The following is a 21,014-nucleotide window of genomic DNA, read 5'->3' as shown; positions in this document are numbered from 1 at the left end:
TTTGCCCAAGTCTATGAAGTAAGTAAAACTACATCTCTATTTTTTAATCACCCATATCTCCTTATATACAATAGGAGCTCAAGTAATACTGATTAGTTTTTCTTTGATGCTTTCTTTTTTCTCTTTTATTAGTGTACAAAAGGATGGGTTTCATGATGATATTTTCAGGCATGTATATTATGATCTAATTCAGTCCCCCACTGCCCTCTATCCTTCTACTTTCAAGCCCCTTTCCATCGTAAAGTCTATATTTTGGATATAAGAGAAAACAGGTAATACTTGTCTTGCTGAGGCTGACTTATTTCTCCAGTTCCATTCGTTTTCATACAAATGACTAATTTTATTCTTCCTAAAAGCTCCAACTATTGATGCATGCTGTTGTGAGCAGAGCTACAGTGAATAGGTGTGCAAGTACCTATCATGTGCAGACATGGACTCACTCCAGGGCAGCCGTATCACATGGCAGTTGTAGTTTTTGTTTTCTGAGGAACCTCCACACTTATTTCCTTAACAGTTACACTAATTTACATTCCCACCAATAGCATATCAACAAGGATAAAGACACTGACCAGACTGGATTAGGATTCATCCATATAATGTAATATAACTTCTTTAAAGGTCCACTCTCCAAATACAGTGATCCTGGAGGTAATGGACTCCATGAAAATAGTAGATGGACCTCATCAGCTCAGACCACCTTCTTAGTCTCCCTGATGTAGCTGGTAGCCACTGTTTCTTCTCTGCCTAGAGAAACTGACTTTAATATTGCCTTCCAGGAAGCTAGGGACAAAGCTTGTCTTACTCACCAATGGCTATGGTGTGGATCAAGCTTTCTGCACATGAAAATTTGGGGGACACACATCCACAAACCTGTCAATATGGTGATCTTGGACTGTTAGTCTCCAGAACTGTAATAAATAATTTTTGTTGTTCCAGCTGTTGAGTCCATTTTGTTGTAGCAGTCCTAACAAACTAATGCCATAGGTAATGCTTCAAGTAAAACAGACTGGATAAAAAAATGAGGACAGTGGTGGCGCACACCTTTAATCCCAGTACTCAGGAGGCAAAGGTAGGAGGATCACCGTGAGTTCGAGGCCACCCTGAGACTCCATAGTGAATTCCAGGTCAGCCTGAGCTAGAGTGAGACCCTACCTCAAAAAAACAAAAAAAAAAAAAAAAAAAAAATGAGGACAATGCTAGCAAAATGACAACAGACCAACTAAATATGCCTGTGAAGGGAATGGCTTCCTGGAAAATCCAGGAAAATGAATAAAATGTACAGAGTAGGCCAGGCATGGTAGCCTTTAATCCCAGCACTTGGGAGGCTGAGCTCAGAGGACTGCTGTGAGTTCAAGGCCAGTATGAAACTACAAAGTGAGTTCCAGGTCAGCCTTGGCTAGAATGAGACCCTACCTCAAAAAAAGAAAAAGAAAACAGTGCAGAGTCTAAGAAAAGGAAAGAGGAGATGGGGCATAGGTGGTTGTCTCCCTCCTGTGCAAGACCATGAAGGCACACACAAGCATCAGGAAAGTCTCTGGCCAGACTGTGAGGAAGGACCAGCTGGGCAAAGTGCAGCAGTTTCCTTCTGTGCAATCCCAAGAACCCTGGTGGGTGGCAGAAAGAATAGCTAGTACCAAACCCTACATCTACCAGGCTTCTTCCTATAACTCATACCTATGATAATGACTAATGGGTGGGTAGCATACAGACCATGGGGATGATAGACAGAGTCCTCAATGGAATGTGTTGAGGGAAGAGGGGACAATAGAGGATAACGTGATGAAAATATTATCAGATTATAAAATAAGTTCAGATATTAAAATCCCCAATAAAAAAATTTTAAAAACTTGAAACTTATTTCTGGAATTGCCCATTTAATATTTTTTGAGTACTGTTGATCAGAAGTAACTAAAACCATGGAAGCAAAACCACAGGTAAGGGAAGCCCACTATGGAAAAAGAAGAAGGCATTAAAACACACATGCACAAGGCTCTGTATAATTCAATGCTGAGATGTGCAAGAAGAAGCAGGCACTTGGTTAGAGCAGGCTGGGAACAATGTAATGTGAGTGGGTACACAGAACCCCACCAGGCTGTGAGGACAGGGAATGTGAGATAATGACTTAGAAAAGCAAAATGAAGACAACCTGGGGAAGGCAAGGCAGGCTTTGTGGATGGCACTGTCTTTGAAGTACAGCTGATGCCTGCAGAGATACAGGGGGAGCAATCAGAACTCAGCTAATTCCTGAACCAGCACCAGCTCAGGCAGATGGATGCTGTATGACACCTTCACACTGTGCAGCAGATAAATCAAAAATGGGGAAAAATCCCAGAGGAACACATCATGTAGAAAAAGTGTATTTCTACAGTGCAGGGATCAAAAGCATGACCACATGGGAAGACAGAGGACTAGAGAAGCTAAGATGAGCACCTCTTCCTGCCCATTCACAGAGAAGAATGAAGAAGAAATAGAAGAAAAGTAGGAACCCCAGTGCAGGACTCGGGCCCTGTTTCATCTCCTGCTCTCTTTAGGTCCCCCTCCAGCAAAAGGGAGTAAGGAAAACCTGACAGGTGGGGGGGGGGGGACAGACAAGCAGTGGGGAAAATACCACCATCAGATAACCTATTCTTCATTGCTTACACATGATCTGTGAGAGGTAAGTCAGACATGTTTGCCTCAGCAGGAGAACCACACTGATAAAGGAGCAACAATTTCTAAGTAAGAAAAGAAAAAAAAAAAAAAATTCCAGCACTAGGAAGCCCTGGGCTACACAGAAAGACCCTATCCAAAAAAAAAAAAAAATTGTTACTGTCTGACTCATCTGTTTGTTTTTGTTTTGCTCTCCTATCTCTACCTTCCTTATTTACCCCGCTTTAGGAGGATGCTAGTTGGGCAGAGAACTATGAACTTATTAGATTTTGCATTTTTCATTACTGTTAAACTGAACCTGATGAGAGAGAGACTGGTTCTTAGTCATTGTGTTAGCATTGTGAATAATCATGTCATGTTTTGAGAGAGTACTATATTTTTGAGTATAAATTTATAGCTTCTTTTGTCATTTAGCAGAAACCTTTACATCACTATGGAAAATTATGAAAATTGCTATCTGCTGTATAATGTCTCATTTGCTGTAGATTAAAGTCTATTTTTCTGTGAATTAAATTTATCCAACAAAGCACTATTCTAATGGAAAACAAAAAACTACAAACATACACAGAATTCATCTCTCCTCTTACCCTGCTGGAATCAGCAAGAGAAGCCAAAATCTCACAATTTGTCAACTTCTTGTTCATATAGGCAATTTCATTCATTTTATTTTTTAGTTACTTTAAGAGAACAGTGGTTTCCAAATGTAGTATTTCTCACTATGGTATGTGGAAACAATATCATTGCATTCTTAAGTTATAAGGAAGGAAAATAAGCCATAATTAATGCCTCAATCTATTTTCATAGCTGTATTCCAAAACTAAGTCTTACTTAGTATTCTGGCTTTCTCTCTTCATTGCAATATTTTTGTTGCTTTTTTTTTTTCCAGACGTGCATCCTTGTGCACATGAGTGGCCTTGCACATGCATCACCTTGTGCATCCGGCTTACATAGGACCTGGGGAGTTGAACATGGGTCCTTAGGCTTCACAGGCAAGTGCCTTAACTGCTAAGCCATCTCTCCAGCACTTTGTTGCTGTTTTGTTAAATAATTCCCATAATATACATAAAAAAAAAGTATCACAGCACAGTTCTGAGGCAAAGAAAAAGCTTTGATGCAACAGAATAGCGGCGATGGATAGAAGCTAGTCTTCCTCTGAACTTTGCAGAAATAAAGACATCAGCTTCATTACTATCACTGGGTTTGATGTCTTACAACATTGTTTTTGCTTTTGAGACTGGCTTGAAACTCACTATCCTCCTGCCTCAATCTCTTATATGTTGGGATTACAAGTGTGAGCCACCACGCCTGGGCTCTTAAATTTTTTATGGAAGATTATGACTTTATAATTTGAAATGTCCACTGCAATTAACACCAAGTCACTTAATTTTAACATCTAACAGGACCAGAAGAGAACCCCAGGCTAGGTTTACCTACTGTCTGTCTAATGCTGAAGTTGAATCTTCCAAAAAACAACACAAAGTTCTAAATAGCTCAAGTGACATGTCTTGACAGATGCACCCATTCCCAACTTCAATAAAGTTAGCATCACTCAATCTCTGCAAAAGCATACTAGCTGTGGGAGGTGACCATGGACAGAAACAATACGTAAATACTATTTAGCTTGCTTACGTGTCTAAAAAACAACTCCATATAGAAAACATGAGTGGGGATAATAAGAAGGTACACAGAGGACACAGTGGGAATAGGAAGGCCCACAACTTGGGTTAAAACAAGCAATGATGAAGTTAAACAACAACACATAATAGAAGTCTATACACACCAGGAAAGTAAGGAAAAGAAATGGACTTCAGAAGGTATCTATCTATCCTTTAAATGTTGATGCCACAGAAGTACTGACCCACAGCATGGAAAATTTTGGTTTGCTTCAGCAACCCAGAAAAATTCTTAGATGGTAATTGAAATTAAAAATTGGGGTTGGAAAAATGGCTTGGTGGTTAAGGTACTTAACCTGCAAAGCCAAAGGACCCAGGCTTGCTTCTCTACTTGTAAAGCCAAATGCACAAGGTGGTGTATGCATCTGGAGTTTGCAGCAGCTTGAGGCCCTGGCATGCCCATGCATATTTATTTATTCATTCATTCATTCTTTCTCTCCCTCTCTCTCTCTCTCTCTCTCATGTAAATAAACAAATAACAGAATATTCTGGGGCTGAAGAAATGGCTTAGTGGTTAAAACACTTGCCTGCAAAGTCAAAGGACCAGGGTTCAATTCCTTAGTACCCATATAAAGCCATATGCACAAGGTGGTACATGCATATGGAGCTCATCTGCAGTAGCTAAAGGCCCTGCCATGCCCATATTCATATTCTCTCTTTCTCCATCTCTCTCAAATAAATAAAAAATAAAATATCTTTAAAAATAAAATATCTTAAAAATTGTTTAAGGGTTAGTTTGTTTCAATTTTTGGCCTAATGTACACCCAGAAAAATTAAATAAGACATTACTAACCTGACAAACTCTGCAGGAGAGTCAGTTCAATATGAAGGCCAAACCTTTGGCTGTTCATTTTGTAAACTGGCTTCCTGCCCTATAATTGCATGCTGCTATTCTAGAAGCATGATTTATATGGTCTCACCTTTTCAATAAAGCAGCCTATAATGCAAACAATGAGAACAGCACACCTGCTGGTACAGAATGCTCAGCTTACCATGGAGAGGAGCACATCTAGATCTGATGCAGAGCCATTCTTACTGAACCACAGTGCTTCTAAATGCTTCCTTCATAGAAGTCTTCCACACCTTACAAGTCATCAACAGAAGAAAAATACTAATAGCCAAGGAAAAGAATATAACTAATCAAGTATGAAGGGATGAGCATCAGAACACATAAAATGAGCGAGGCGTGATGGTATACACCTTAAGTCCCAGCGTTTGGAAGGCTAAGGTTAAGAGGATTTCTGTGAGTTCGGGGGCAGCCTGGGCTATAGAGTATGTTCCAGGTCAGCCTGAGCTAGAATGAGACCCTGCCTTGAGAGAAACAAACGAAAAGAAAACACAGAATGAAGAAACAAAACACATTCATGTAATAGTAAGGGCAACTGATGGCTTCCTCAATAACTAACAAATCAATAACAGAAACATACTTTAAACTCAATGGATCTATAAAAGAACACAAGTTTTAAGAAAATATATGTGCATTCAAATGTTTAATTATATTTAGTAATAACAAAATGTCCCATGGTGCAAACTATGGAACAGAGCACACCATCCCAGTGTCTTGAGCTGGAGAGATGGCTCAGCGGTTAAGACGTTTGCCTGTGAAGCCAAAGGACCCACGTTTGAGCTCTCTCTAGATCCCACATAAGCCAGATGCACAAAGGTGAGGCAAACACAAGGTCACACATGCCCACCAGGTGGAACAAGAGTTTTGAGTTGGATTTCAGTGTCTGAGGCCCTGGCATGCCAATTCTCATATTCATTCATATTCCTTCTCCCTCTCCCTTCTCTCTTCTCCCTTCTCCCTCTCCCTCTCCCTCTCCCTCTCTCTCCCTCTTTTAGAAAAAAAAATGTTTAAAAAATAGGTGTCTCTATCAAGTCCTGTGTGAATCCCAATGGCAAAAGAGTACTTACATCCAAGGACTGACTGCAGCTAGAGGATGGGAAAGGGGAAGTTAGCCTTGGGCAAATAACGCTGCCCACAAATCTCACTGAGAAGCCTTAGAATCTTCAGGGACACTGAAGAGAGCTAGGTCAAGCCCACAGGCTGACAATCCCAGGCCTCAGTCTTTCCCAGAGTCCTTAAACAAGAGGTCACAAAAACCCTGTGTTCTGTTACCCAATTGTAAGGTGGGAGCAGGGTGGGAGGACATGGCTACAGGACAGGTTTAAGCCCTTCTCTTCTTTTTCAACAGAATTGGGTAATAGAATCTTAGTGGCAAATTGTCCCTCTACACCCTGGTTTTATCTTTCCAATCCCAGAGTGCTCATGGGGACGTATATACCTAAACCCCACCCATGCTGCAAACCCTGACCAAACCTTTCCCTAAACACTCACATAAATGACTATTTCCTTTGAATTCTATCAATGCTATCTACAGCCTCACTTTTACCCGCCTCACTCCAGTGGCTTTCTGGGACTTTTACTTCACTTTTCATGTATACACTTTGCAGCTATGGAAAACACACTCAGACCTGGGAATGCATGTAGCACAGTGGTAGAGCACTTGCTTATCTATCATGCAACAGGCCCTAGGCCTGGTCTCTAGCACCACAAGAAGACACACACACATTCAGTGTTGTTTGAGGAAGAGGCATGTGTTTTGCTGTATTGGGAGACTGAATCTAGGGTTTCACACATTCTAGGCAAATGTTCTACCACTGAGTTACATACATCCCTACCCTGTTTTACTTTCTATTTTGAGACAGGATCTAAGTTGTCCAGACTGGTCTTAAGCTCGCTTAGTAGTCTAGACAGGCCTTGAACCTGCGTGTCTTCTGCCTTAGCCTCTTGAGTAGCTCAGATTACAGGCCTGCACCACTAGCCCCAATGAGTACTTAATGCCACACTGTTATATTCCTATCTACACAAGGTCTTTATTTACCATCTAGCCTTTCCTGCTTACAACCAGCCCAGTAAGATACTAATAATGACACACTCATCACAGCTAGGGTCTCGTGTACCCTAGGATGCCTTAAAATTCACTATATCAAAAGATGACCTTGAACTCTTGATTCTCTTGCCTTCCACCTCACATGTCCTGAGATTTACAGGTATGCACAGTAAGCCTCTCTAAACAACATTAACTTTCAAAGGGTGCTCTCAAGGTCACATGTAAGGGTTTCTTTCTACTTTCTAGAACCTCATACAATCAGTCTTAGATTTCTTCTCTTAGTCCCTTTTTAATCCACTTTACTTGAGTCCTAAAATTGACCTTTTGACCTTCTCCACTTACGTCAGCAGTAGAACAGAGGTGCTTATTTGTCTACTGTGCATCACGCTCAACCATGCACTTTAGTTTATACATATTACTGGTCACCATTAGTGTTCATATTATGAGTGACCATCATTCATGTGTACTATCAAGTGGATCCCAAAACTCCTCCCATTCAGCCTGCAAAATCAATGTCTTAACTTATCTCCACCTGCCTCTCTCCAACTTGAGTGTAAATGTCTTAGGAAGAGGGGCTGGAATTCTTTTTGGGTCAATACTGTATCCTAGAGTGCAGAGTGGAGCTCGTAGATGCCACTTATGAGTGAATGCTGTTAGAATGCTCCAGGAAGCCTCTCAGATTCTGCACCTCTCCACCCCACCCTCTGCCGAGCAGGAGATGATCAAAACGTGAACAATAAGGATAGGCCACCAGGATCCAAATCACTGGCTCTTGTCTAAGGAGGGGTATAATCTGAGCACAGTACCTGGTTCTCTACAGGCCAGGCTCCCCATCTGTACTAAGGAGCCGACTGTGCACGCCTGTGCAAAGCTCTCAGCATGCAGCAAGTAGGCACATGTGCCCACACCAGAGCTAATCAACTCTTCTGTTTGGTCCTTTGGGGCACTGCCCCCTTCACCTTCTCACCTACTTTTGAGACTACACTTTCACAAGTTACTTTGACTGAGCTACAGCCTCAAAATGAGAGCTTGAGAGTTTTTCCTGTGAATAATGAACATGCATTTGCATAACAGAGCTCCTGAGTAGCTCAGAGTCTCTGGGTTTCTGGGATGATCTCAGGTTTTTGTTTTTTTTTTTTAATTTTTATTAGCATTTTCCATGAGATCTCAGTTTTTAATTCTATTCAGATACGCTACATTGTCCAAGAGTACAGTTCTACAGAGGTGGCTCCCAGAAAAGTTACTTTCTACAAGGCAAAAATCAAATAGCCTGCTTTTGCAGAATTTACAAAAAGATCTTTAAGAGATCATCATATGCCATCCTGATATTAAGGTAATCTGTGAACTAATATGAGCCCAAGAAAAGCCACAATCTTGTATATGTGCATATACATACAAGTATGCATGCCTGTTTACTTGTGCAGCTGCATGTGGAGGTGAGGAATCAAAGTAAGGTGTCTTCCTCATTTATGCTCCGCATCATTCTTTTGAGAGAGTGCCTCGCGGAACCCAGAGCTCACCAGTTCGATTAGACTAGCCAGCCAGCAAGCCCTACCTGCCTCTGGAATTACAGATGCATACCACTATGCTGGCAGTTTAAATGTGTGAAGGAGATACAAACTTGGGTCCTCTTATCTGCATAGCAAGTATTTTACCCACTGAGTCATCATCCCAGCCTCAAAACCACTTCTCATCACATATATTACTACCAAACTCTCAACAACTCTCCTACAACTCTTCATGTGTGAGAGACATTAACATTGCCCACTGAATGTCTTTTCAGACCGTCGCTTTATTTTGCTTGCTTTTCTAAATAAGAAATAATGGGCAGGAATGCGATAGTGTCTCACTCTGTAAGACAAGCTGGCCTCAAACTCACTATGAAACCAATGTTGGCCTCAAACTTGTTCACGGCATCTCAACCTCCTGAGTGCTGGAACCACAAGTGCAAGCCACCCTGCCTGGTCTAGATGTGTCTTTAGAACAAAGGGAAGAAGACATATGGGGGAAGGTTGTAAGGGTGTGTGTGTGTGTGTGTGTATGTGCACGCGTGTGCGCACATGTGCTACAACCTGAGTGTGGACATTATAGAGAACAACTTCAAGGTGTCCATCCATACCATCCTCCTCATTTAAGAAGCATGTGTTCTTGTTGCTTCCCACTGTGAGGCTAGACTAGCTGCCTATATGCTTCCAGACTCTCCGGACTCCACCTCCCATTACACTGATGTGTTAAGATTACACGACTATTTTATGAATCCTGGGGATCCAAACTCTGATTATCAGGCTTGGGGAGCAAGTGCTTTTAACCACTAAGCATCTCCCAGCCTGAGTGTGGTTGGTAATCAGCTTGGACCTGGGTCAGAGTTCTGCAGAAGCAAATGTTTAATGCATTTGGGTATTCAAATTTTGTGTAAAATAACTGCCACATTGAACTTTTTATGCTCTTTATTACAGTGTTTTAAGTTCCTACAAACTTAGCTGACATCATTTTCGCCCCCAAAATATTTTCAGGCAGAGGAATTAACATAAAACTTCTTAATTTTAAATTTAAAAAAATTTTTAACTTCTTTATCTTAAAATATGAGCAAGTGAGATTCATAATTAAAAACCTGCAAACCCCCCAGTCTAAGCTAGCCTATATGCAAGCAGGACAAACAGGAATACTTTTTTTTTTTTTTCCGAGGTAGGGTCCCACTCTAGCCCAGGCTGACCTAGAATTCACTATATAGTCTTGCCTTGAACTCACAGTGATTCTCCTACCTCCCAAGTGCTGGGATTAAAGGCGTGCGCCACCTCCAAAGACAAAGCAAAAGTGAAAGATGAGGTTTCTACTTGTAAAGCACCGTTCTTGTTAAAGAACTACCAACACCACAGACACATCCACTTTACCTAACTGTGGCAATCAGTCTGTAATAGTGAAGTAGAAAAACAGGGCTCAAGAGATGGCTCAGCAGTTAAAGGCACTTACTTGCACAGCCTAATGACCTGAGTTCAATTTCCCAATGCCCATTAAAAAAAAAAAAAATGCACAAAGTAAAACAGAGGGACAACTCTGAGCCCCCTGGTCGTGTCTTGCGACCTTCCACTGTGCTACACAACCATTCCATTACCGCGGTACACACGATAGCAACATGGAAGTAGAATTTAATAACGGGTTTTTTGAGCTAATGATTCAGGCAATTCTTGGAATAATTTCTACTATGAAGTCCTGTCAAGCTTTCCCAGCTGCCAAGAGCACAATTCTGGAAAGTCCCTTTTACTTGCCGTTTCTCTCTCTAAATCCAAATATCGCAGTTTAACGACCCCAGAGAGTGCCTCTGGTCTCCAGTGAACTCAGAGCTCCATATATCCATTAGGGACCCCGACAGATACAGGTTTACTGAAGTGGGGACCGAACAGGAAACCTGGCCTCCAGCAGCCTCGGCAGGCTCCTCGGCCCCACCCCCTTGCCTTCCTTTGTAAGAGGAAGCTGGAGACCTTAAACTGAGCGTCCAGCAATCCAAGATTCTGGAGCCCGCCCGCCGTTCTGTCCGGAGATGACAGTCAGTGGACAGGTCCGGGCAGTGGCTCCCTAGCGGGGCGCTCGCTGCCCAGGGAACTGCTGGGCGCTTGCCAGGATACAGGCTGTCCCCGAGAGCGGAACCGGATGGTCGAAAGCCTAGGCAGTTCGGTGTGGATCCCAAACGCCAAACCCATTCCACTACCCTCCTTCCTGTCTGCGGGTCTCTTCCCCCCGCCTCCACCGGCGAAGAGAAAGCAGACGTCTCAGAGTGTGTCAACACATGACATAACTTGAAGAAGCTGGCTGCTCACTGGCGCGAGTTACGACCTGCCGAGCTCACACAGGAAAACCGGCTCACGTTAATTACTTTTCATTTACTACGCCAGGCTTCCCTTCCAGGGCCCCCGGAAGGTCGGGTTCCCGAGAACCAGGGGCCGGGGTGGCAGGAGCCACGCTGCGTGGGCGGCGAGCGGCGCACCAACGAGGTGCCGGTCGATCGCTTCCGAAGCCACGGGCGAGGCGGCCTGGCGACAATCGCGGCGGCTCTCTCCTGGCACAGGCGCAAGAAAAGGAAGGCTGGGCACCTCCTCCCAGGGTCTCGGCGCGGTGCCCCGACCCGCGGGCGAAGGTGGCACGGCGTCGGCCCCGGGGTGCCGGCCGGAAGGCCACCTTTGTCTGGGTTCCCCACCAGGGTGGGGGACGCCAGAACGTAAGGAGGACCCGAGCTGGTGTGCGGCGCCAAGGCGGCCGCCCGCGCTCCAGGACCGGCCCGGCGCGGGCGCGGCGGCACCGAGCGCAGAACCCGCTTCTCCCGCGCGCGGCCGCAGGAGCACGGGCCCGGTCCCCGAGTCCCGGAAGGCGCGACACCCAGCTGCCGACCGTCGGCCCTGTCTCACCTGCCTGAACGGTGTCCGAGAGGTCGTGGCCCGGGGCTGGCGTCCGGGGAAACTCCTTTAATTTTCTGGCACTGAGGTTCAAGCCCCCGGAGTTGGCCGCCTCCTCCAGCGCGCGCTCCAGACCCCGGTTCAAGGGCAGGTTGAACCCCCCGCCGCCGCCGCCGCCGCCGCCGGCTCCCGCTCCTCCGTGGTGGTGGTGGTGAGGGTGATGGTGTGGGTGCAGGCTAGATACCGAGATGGCAGGCACGAAAGGTTGGGGTTCGCTTCCCAGCGTCGCCATCTTCTCCCGGGGGCCCCCGCCCCGCCCCGCCGCTGCTGCGGGGGGGGGACAAGGCCTCCCCGAGCCGGACGGCGACAGCTCGGGCCGCGTCCCTACCGAGCTCCTTAGAGAGACGCCGGGAGCGCGGGAGGAGGCGGCGGGAGGCGGCAACGGCAGCTCTGGCTGGAAGGTTTCCTGTTCCCGGGGAAACCCAGCACTGCGGCGGCGCGGCGGCGCGCGTGAGTCCGCTCCCGCCCCGCCCCGCCTCCCAGGCCCCGCCCCGCCTCCCAGGCCCCGCCCCGCCTCCCAGGCCCCGCCCCGCCTCCCAGGCCCCGCCCCGCCTCCCAGGCCCCGCCCCGCCTCCCAGGCCCCGCCCCGCCTCCCAGGCCCCGCCCCGCCTAGCTCAGCCCCGGGGCTTCGAACTGGGTAGTCTTGGTCTGGGTGACTCAGATGCTAAACCTGTGGGGTCTCCATGGGCACCTCAGGTTGAAGAGGGCTGAGCAGACCACGGCGAAGCAGTGGATAGGACTGGAAATACAACGAGGTCACTGAGAGTGTTGACCCCGCGGTCCCCCTCCCAAGGCGGATTTTCCACACTGGGATCAGCAGCCCTGATACCCCCCGCATTTGGGCGCTTACATCGAGCAAAGCTGGGTCTAGGTAGCCACACGCATTCTCATTGAATTCAGGAAACCCGCAAGTGGAATCATCGCATCCCTTGATCTTGAGAAACTCACCTAAAATACCACTTGCAAAGGCAGCACTGGACTCGAATTCGCAGCACACACACTCTAAGGTTCCGGCCCTTCGCAGTGTGGCTTTTCATGATGCACAAAAATCATTATCATATGAAGGAGATGACCTAGCTGTCACTGACTGAGCTCCAAATTGGATGATACCTTGAGAGATTAGAAAGCCAGTGACCTGGGCTGAGAGATAGCTTAGCAGTTAAGCACTTGCCTGTGAAGCCCAAGGACCCCGGCTCGAGGCTCAATTCCCCAGGACCCACGTTAGCCAGATGCACAAGGGGCGCAGGCGTGTGGAGTTCGTTTGCAGTGGCTGGAAACCATGGCACACCCGTTCTCTCCCTCTGTCTCTCTTTCTCTCTCTGTCGCTCTCAAATAAATAACAAAAAAAAAAAAATTTTTTTTAAAGAAAGAAAGCCAGTGACCTAGGCAAGCCAACAGGTCACATCCTAAACCCAAGCCTAGTTGCCAAGAAAGTGGGGTACTGCCTCACCGTTGCATTGTGGGATTTAGGAACCAGCATGTCTGACCGCAAATGAATTCACGTGGTGGCATGGGTGGCCTGCAGTGGGAGGCCAGACCAGGGCTTACATGCCATGTTTGGGACAGGGACATATGTCACCTAAAGACAAACCAGACTGATAAAATCCCACTCCTTTCTCAGAGCTTCAGCTCCAACTCCCTCATAACTTATTTTTGCTTTATAAGCAATATTTGACAGTCTCTGGAGGGTCACCCAGCTTAGGGAAATGAGGCTGTGGTGAAGTATGAAGATAATTCAACTTTGTCTTTTAGGTGGTGATGCAGAAATGTGATGGTGAAACTGTGGCTTCATGAACTCAGTACTAAGTTGGGCATGCTCTATGTTACATGCAAGGACTGCACCAGAGTCACCCTCAATTCTGAGATTCCGAGCCAAGACAAAACATTTCTAATCTTCCAAAGAGACCGACGCCAACAACTGGGGCCACTCTCCTCAACCTCTCTCCAGCTTTGCTCTTTTAGTATTCCAAACCTTTAAAAATCTGGCTTCAGGTACAACTGACGATTTTCTCCCATTCTATATGCTATTTCTTATTTCATATAATCCTATTTGTCAAATCTTGGAGTTGTTTTCTACGGTGTTCTTTTCAGAAAACCCTTTCCTTTTCCTGTATCATGAAATATTTTCCTCTTGCAGTTTCAGAGTTTCAGGCCTTAGGTTAAGGTCTTTAATTCATCTTAAATCAACTTTTTTGCACAAGGTAAAAGGTAGGGATCTAGTTTCATTCTTCTACATGTGGATATACATTTTTCATAGCAACATTTCCTGAAGAGATTATTTTCGCCTATGTATACTTTGTAGCATCTTAATCAAAAATCAGGCAGCTGTAGCTTCCTGGTTTTATTTTTGGGTGCTCTATTTTATTCCACTATTTTATTCTATTCTACATGTTTGTTCTCGTGGCAGTACCATACTGTCATTGTTTCTGTGGCTCTATAATATTACTTGGAATCAGGGATTGCGATAGCTCTGGCATTATTATTATTATTATTATTATTATTATTATTATTATTATTATTCTGAGGATTGCTGTGGTTTTTCAGCATCTTTTATACTTCCATATGAAATTTAGGGTTGCAAATATGTAGGATATAAAAAAAACACAAGAAGTTAAACACTAAAACAATCTAATCAACAAAAGGGCAATTGAAATGAATAGACATTTCTCAAAAGATAAATTACAAATAGTCAATAAATATGTGAGAAAATATTCAACATCCTTAGCCAAAGGAAAATGTAAATCCAAGTTGCCTGAATGGAACTGGAAAGATAGCTCTACTGGGAGGAACACAAGCATAAGGACCTGAGAGCCTGAGTTTGATCCCCAGCATGCATGTAAAAATCCCAACATGTCATGCACACTTGTCGTCCAGCTCTGTAGGAGGCAGTGATTAGAGAATAGCTGGGGTTGGGTGACAGACAGCATCCCTGGGTTGAGGAAGAGACCCAGTCTTAAAGAAATGAATATGAGGATGAGAGACTAGAGGATACCCAATACTGTCCTCTGGCTTCAGCTCACAACCTTGAGGCGCATGTATCTGTATACATGTGCATACACTACACTTCACACTTGCCACATCACACACATACTACACACACACACACGGCAACAAAAGTGAAAAAAGATAAACAAATATCACATATGGAACCTACATGTGTTATAACATATTTATTATTATACACAATATGACAGGACAGTAAAAGGAAGACTATTTGTGATGAGAAGCGGACTAGTCTGAGGGGGACAGTAGCATGTAATGTGGATAAATATGGCCAAAGTATATTATATACAAAAATGTCATTATGAAACCCAACATTGTGTGTAACAAATATACAATAATAAGCAAGGACTTAAATGGCTTCAAACTTATTATAATAAGTAAAAACATTTACATCATGTAAAAATTCACCTACCATCTCCTATCTTCATTGGTCTTTCCAAAATTCAGTGGAAAACAAAGAGAACACAGAAAAAGAAATAGTGGGCTGTATACTTAGTTCAAGCAAGAATAAGGGGAATTAATCTATGATTTGCTTTTTTCACTTTTTCATTGACAACTTCCATAATTATAGACAATAACCCATTACTTCCCTTCCCTCCTCTACTTTCCCCTTCATAAATCCACCCTCCAACATATCCCCCCCCCCCCGCAATTAGTCTCTCTTTTATTTTGATGTTATCATCTTTTCTTCCTAGTGTGAATGTCTTGTGTAGATAGTACTAGGCACTATAAGGTCATGGATATCCAGGCCATTTGTGTCTGGAAGATTGCACTGTAGTAGTTCTGCCCTTCCTTTGGCTCTTATGTTCTTTCCATCACCTCTTCAACAATGGACCCTGAACTTTGGAAGGTGTGATAGAGGTATTTCAGTGCTGAACAGTCTATTGTCTTTTTAACAAATGATCATGTCCTTATGGTTACATTGACCTGGTCAGTGGAGTTTGTTTTGTCTTGAACAGATTATTAACCTGTAAACTTCTCGAGATATGGACCTATTCCTCTAAGTAACTTACTACCTCCCAGTAGCCCAGAATCTAGGGATGTATTTTGCATGTGATGAGTATACAATGAATATTAGTAATTAATTAAGCATCCCACAATAGGTCACTGCTTGCGGATTACTATTTGTTGATACACCTTTAAAATTTAATGATTTCTCTGCATGAATGGAATTTCTTGACTCTTGAAACTGATCTCAATTATTTCTGATGATTCAGGAAACATTACAAACCTTTTCTGCTGGCTATCTTGCATCTGTACTGTTTATCTCTTCTTTAATTCTTTGTCTATTCTGAAAACAGAACCCTCTTCCTTTTCCCCCTCCCTTCTCTGTAGATATGGTCCACTGAGAATGGGCATGTTATTTCATGTAGCCAATTGTGTTTAGTACTGAAATAGACTGCTAGCCACATGGCAGAGCATCTAGGGGTCTCATCTGCACTCCCACCTACCTTCTCTTTGCTTATTGTGATCTGTCCAGTAAATACTTGGCCCTGGTTTGGCATCTCACAAATCTTCAATATGGGCTAACATGGACTAGGGAAAAAAATGTATCAAATATGCAATCACTTTTTTCTTTGTCATTCTTACCCAAACATATAGTAATGGCAACTATTATACATCCAACTAGATATTACCAGTGTTTTAGACATAATTCAAGGTACAAGGGAAGATAGATGTGTGTAGTTATAAGCAAATGTACACTTTTTATCTAAGAGACTTGGGCATCTTCAATCAATCTCCCATGGAACCACTGTAATTAAAATATGTTTTGCTATGAAAACCACCAAGAATTGTTTTAGTGGGAACCCAAAGCACTGGCTGAAGGGTGGATATGTTCAGCCATGTTTGCTGTCTGTGGTCCCTTTTAGCCAAGGCTAACTGGACAAGATGAAGCTGACACAACATCTGGTTATTCATGGCAGATGAGTTCACCCATCAGACACTCCACTAAAAATTTAATCAAAAACACACGGGGAACAAAATCAAATGAGAAAAGGCATTTGATCCCAAAGGCAGCAGTATCAGGCCTTATTTATATATATTTACTTCAATGTTCTCTAACCCCTCTCCTGAAAAAGAGCTAGAATATTCCCTGACAAACACCACCCTTTTCTGGTCATTCTCTCCACAGGATCTCCAGTAACAATGTATTCTCTTTGTAATATATTTGTAAATATTTATCTGTAAATGATCAGGGCAAACTGAATTCATTAGCTTCCAAGGACAGGGCTCAAGCCTTTTGTTTCTATCCAGTACCCAGATGATTGAATAAATAATGTCGTCTAACAGATATTTGTGTGTTGCAGTGCAGTAACATGACCAATGTTCTCTGAAGATGATACATGGTACTACTTTGGGCATGTTTCAGAAATTTTTCTAGTGTTCTGAACCTTTCGTCTTTGAATCAGTTGCTTTGTGAAAAACTGGCCGAAATGAAATTAGGACAAATGTGCTGAGTTTGCTGTTGTTTTTAAGTGTGTGTGTGTGTGTGTGCATATGTGTGTGTATGATGCATGTATGTTTGTGTGCTTATATATATGGAAGAGAACACATGTACATATGTATGTGTGTAAATGGGGAGGATCAAGGTTGATGCTGGGTATTTTCATTTATTGTTCTCCAGACTTTTTGCTTTAAGCTTGTGTCTCTCACTGAATGCAGAGCTTTCCAATTTAAAGGAACAAAGTAGCCAGCAAGCCCAAGGGTTCTTCAGTCTCCACCTTCCCAGCACTGGGACTACAAGCACCTGCCCCCACACCCAGCTTTTACATGGGTGCCGAGGTTCCAAACTCAGGTCCCCATTCTCACATGGCAAGTCCGCAGCCCTGTGTGCTGAGTTTTTAAAAATAAAATTGAAGGTATTCAATTTCAAGAATTGTGTTTAATTGTGAGACTGTCTTTCATAAAATTTTGGCTGATAAGAAATGAAACAATAGTAATAATTTGTTGTTATGCTAATGCCATTTTAAAAATAATGAAAGTACTTGCCAAGGTCAGAGAACATTTTTTTTCATGTTGCTTATCTATGAAATAAAAAAGCTTAGAAACTACTCACCTACACTGCTGATTGTCTTAAAAAGTTCAACACATATATTCTAGCTGCCACCTTCACACTTTCTTTCATGCTGTGACCACAGCTGTGATCTCACAGAGTATTCTCCAGCCTGTACATTTTTAAATCTTTCAGAGCTAACTACTGCCCACACTCGCCTTTTTCCCTCTGCCTTGAACATTCCAATGGAAACCCTCACGCCCCTCCTGGGGCCCTGCTCTTCCTTCTCATGGAGCAAAGGAATGGCAGCTTTACCAACCAGCCTAGCCACACCCTGCCGGGTCTCCTCATTCTCTCCTAGACTAAAGCAGGACTCTTGCCCCTAGAACAAGGAGGCTTCTACTAGGTTCTCTTTCCCATAACAGCAGCCTCAGTCAGGTAAGGAAACTACAGAATCTGGACCATCAAGTCAGAATTCTGTAAGAAGCTGTCTTCCTGAGCCATTTGGTTCCTGTGTGAGAAGCTTATAATGAAGCAGCCAGAGGAAGTCATGGGAAAATAAGGACTCTGTAGTAGAATGATTCTCTGACATGCTTGAGTCCTTGGGTTCCATCCCCAGGATGGCAAGATTTGATTAGCTAATTAAGAAAAATAAGAGCTTTAGGGTACCAGCTAACAGGACATTTAACTTATAAAGAAAAAAAATTAATTTTTATTCTTTTTTAAAGATTATACTTAGCCGGGCATGGTGACACATGCCTTTAATCCCAGCACTCAGGAAGCAGAGGTAGGAGGATTGCCGTGAGTTTGAGGCCACCCTGAGTTCCAGGTCAGCCTGGGCTAGAGTGAGACCCTACCTTGAAAAACCAAAAAAAAAAAAAAAAAAAGACTATACTCCTATATACCCTCTCCCCCACCCCCATTCCGCTGAGAGCCCTCCTCCATGGGGTTACTGGTATTAATTTGGGGAACAAATAATAAAAAACAAATAAACTTTTAAAAGATAAGTAAGGTAGAGAGCCATGAGGAAGATACCCACGTTGACCTCTGGCCTCTACATGCATGTATATACATATGTGCCCACATGCACAAACATATACTATATACATACATATGCAAAAGTAAAACAAAACAGAAATCTGGTTTAGTGCTAGATTCTCTGTAGCCTCTGGATCTCTGTTTAGGTGAGATCTGAGTGGCTGCAGTGGCTGCCACCATCTTCTTGGACTGGCTGGCAGTGAGAGCAGCACTTGAATTGCTGCTTCCCCTGCAATGACTCCTGAGCCCCGGGGAACATTTGTTTTGAGACAGTGTCTCACTAGCCCAGGTTGGTCTTAAATTAGCTATGTAGTTTAGCTTTTTATTTTTAGTCTTATGATTCAGGGTCTCACTGTACTTCAGATTGTCCTCAAACTGGTGAGTCTCCTCCCTCAGCTTCCTAAATGCTAGGCTCATAGATGTATGCCATCACACCTAACTATTTGACAATAGCTTTACTATAATAGAGTCATCTACATACTTCACTTACTCAACTTAAGTCACTAGTATATAATAAGGTGCTATTTGTTTATAATATAATAAATATACCTATTATTGAGGGAAATCAATAATTTGTTTATAAGTAGTTTGACTTACATGGATAAACTGAAGTAGCATTATCTAGTGTGTGTTCCTATAGACTTAGTTCTTTAGGCTGCTAAGAAGCATTATACATGAAGGGTACTATTTCCAAATAAATTTAAAGGATTAATAAAATAACAAATTAATAAAAATGTTTGAAGGGCAGAGGATAATGCTCAATGACAGAGTGCTTGTATAGTATGTGCGAAGCCCTGAATTCAATCTCCAGTATTACAAAACAAATGAATAAACCACAATAAAAGCCACCACCCTTTAGTTAGGCATGGTGTCCCGCTCCTGTAACCCCACCACTTGGGCCACTTGGGTGATGGTGGGAGGAGGACCAGGACTTCTGTGGCAGCCTCAGCTAGTGAGTTTGAGGCCAACTTGAACTAACAAAATGAAATAAAATTTGGAAGTTATTTTATTATCACCTTCTCAGAGTCTTTGATGTGCTCATGTACATGGTGAATACACAAGGAGAGACTATTCACATGTAGTTTTCCCATGTACATTTGACCAATAGTCTCTGCTTGTCAGACTGTTATCTGCAGACCACACTTTGAGAACCTCTGGACTAAGGTATTTCACTGGTGTAATCTGTAATGCATCCCAGTTCAACAAGTCAAAACTCACATCCCAATCAATGCTCTAGGAGCCCATGTCATTAGTGAGCACCTCCTGTGCACATACCACTCCTGCCTATGTCTCCTTAGGTGGATTCCATAGCAATGACAATTTTCTTACCTATGCTTGAGGTACTTTGTATCTAACTAAGGCATTAATTTATGTTTCCCAAAGACAATTTTTAGTAATATGAGGTCAGTACAGGGATATTTTCCAAATTCAAAGCTATCAGTAGTGACAAGCCAGGTGCAGAATGCTCCCAGAGTGGCTATACTCCCTGGATGAAACAAGAAATGTACTCTACTACCATACTGTTACAATCCTAGGCCCCAGTGATGTCAAGAACCTCAAGCAAGGAGTGGCGGCTCATGCCTATAATCCCAACACCTGGGAGGCTGAACCAGGCAGGAGATCACTTTGACCTCAAGGCTAGCCTGGGCCACATAGTTTTGGACCATCCTGAGCTACAGAGTGAGATTTTTGTCTCCAAAAGAAATGGAGGAAGGAATGAAACAAGGGAGAGAGAAGAGAGGATGAGAAAGAAGAGGAAAAGAAAGAAAAGGAAAGGGAAGAAAAGCAATGTCATGAATTTCAAGTACTCTCAATCCTTCCAGAACATCATTTGAAGAGGAAATATTATTGGGAAATAAAGCTGGACAATGACAGATCTTGCAGAAACAAGGAATATTGTCATTCCATCCTTATTTCCTGTAACCAGGTCAATAGGCAGTATAAACTTCCAGAGTTTAGAAATGAAGCAGTTAATTCAATTTCTAGTTGGTACAGAGAGAACAAACTCAGGACTGGAAGGAGGTTCACTGAAGTGAGGGTCAACAGTACTGGAATCCTGACAGTATTGAGAAGGTATGTCATGCCTGCAGGTCACAGCCACTGGAAATCTTAGGAAATCTACTAAGAGCAGAGAGTTCCGGGTTCTGTGGACTGAGGCAAAAATGCAAACAAGAAACTAAAAACATATATGATAGAGCCCCATTCTAGGAAAAGTGTCAAATAGGTAAATAGGACCACAGTTCAACTGGCTGAGGTTCAAGACAGGGCTCAAGGCACAGTGGTGAGTTTTTTCTAATCACAAGACACCTGTACA

General features: G+C 43.3%; 1 protein-coding gene across 4 annotated transcripts in view; it reads right to left on the bottom strand.

Annotated features, from left to right (window-relative positions):
* The window catches only part of Lrch1 (leucine rich repeats and calponin homology domain containing 1), a 211,796-nt gene extending 199,779 nt beyond the window's left edge, over positions 1-12,017 (bottom strand). For all 4 annotated transcript variants that reach the window (XM_045145360.1, XM_045145362.1, XM_045145359.1 and 1 more), the window contains exon 1: positions 11,617-12,017. In XM_045145360.1, coding sequence (XP_045001295.1) covers positions 11,617-11,896 — 280 coding nt within the window. In that variant the 5' untranslated portion in view covers positions 11,897-12,017. The remainder of the gene's footprint in view (positions 1-11,616) is intronic.
* Positions 12,018-21,014: the final 8,997 nt, after the last annotated feature.

This window comes from Jaculus jaculus, chromosome 3, assembly GCF_020740685.1.
Source record: "Jaculus jaculus isolate mJacJac1 chromosome 3, mJacJac1.mat.Y.cur, whole genome shotgun sequence".
NCBI lineage: Eukaryota > Metazoa > Chordata > Mammalia > Rodentia > Dipodidae > Jaculus > Jaculus jaculus.
The sequence above is the reverse complement of the archived record's forward strand: the minus strand, read 5'-3'. Positions and strand labels throughout refer to the sequence as shown.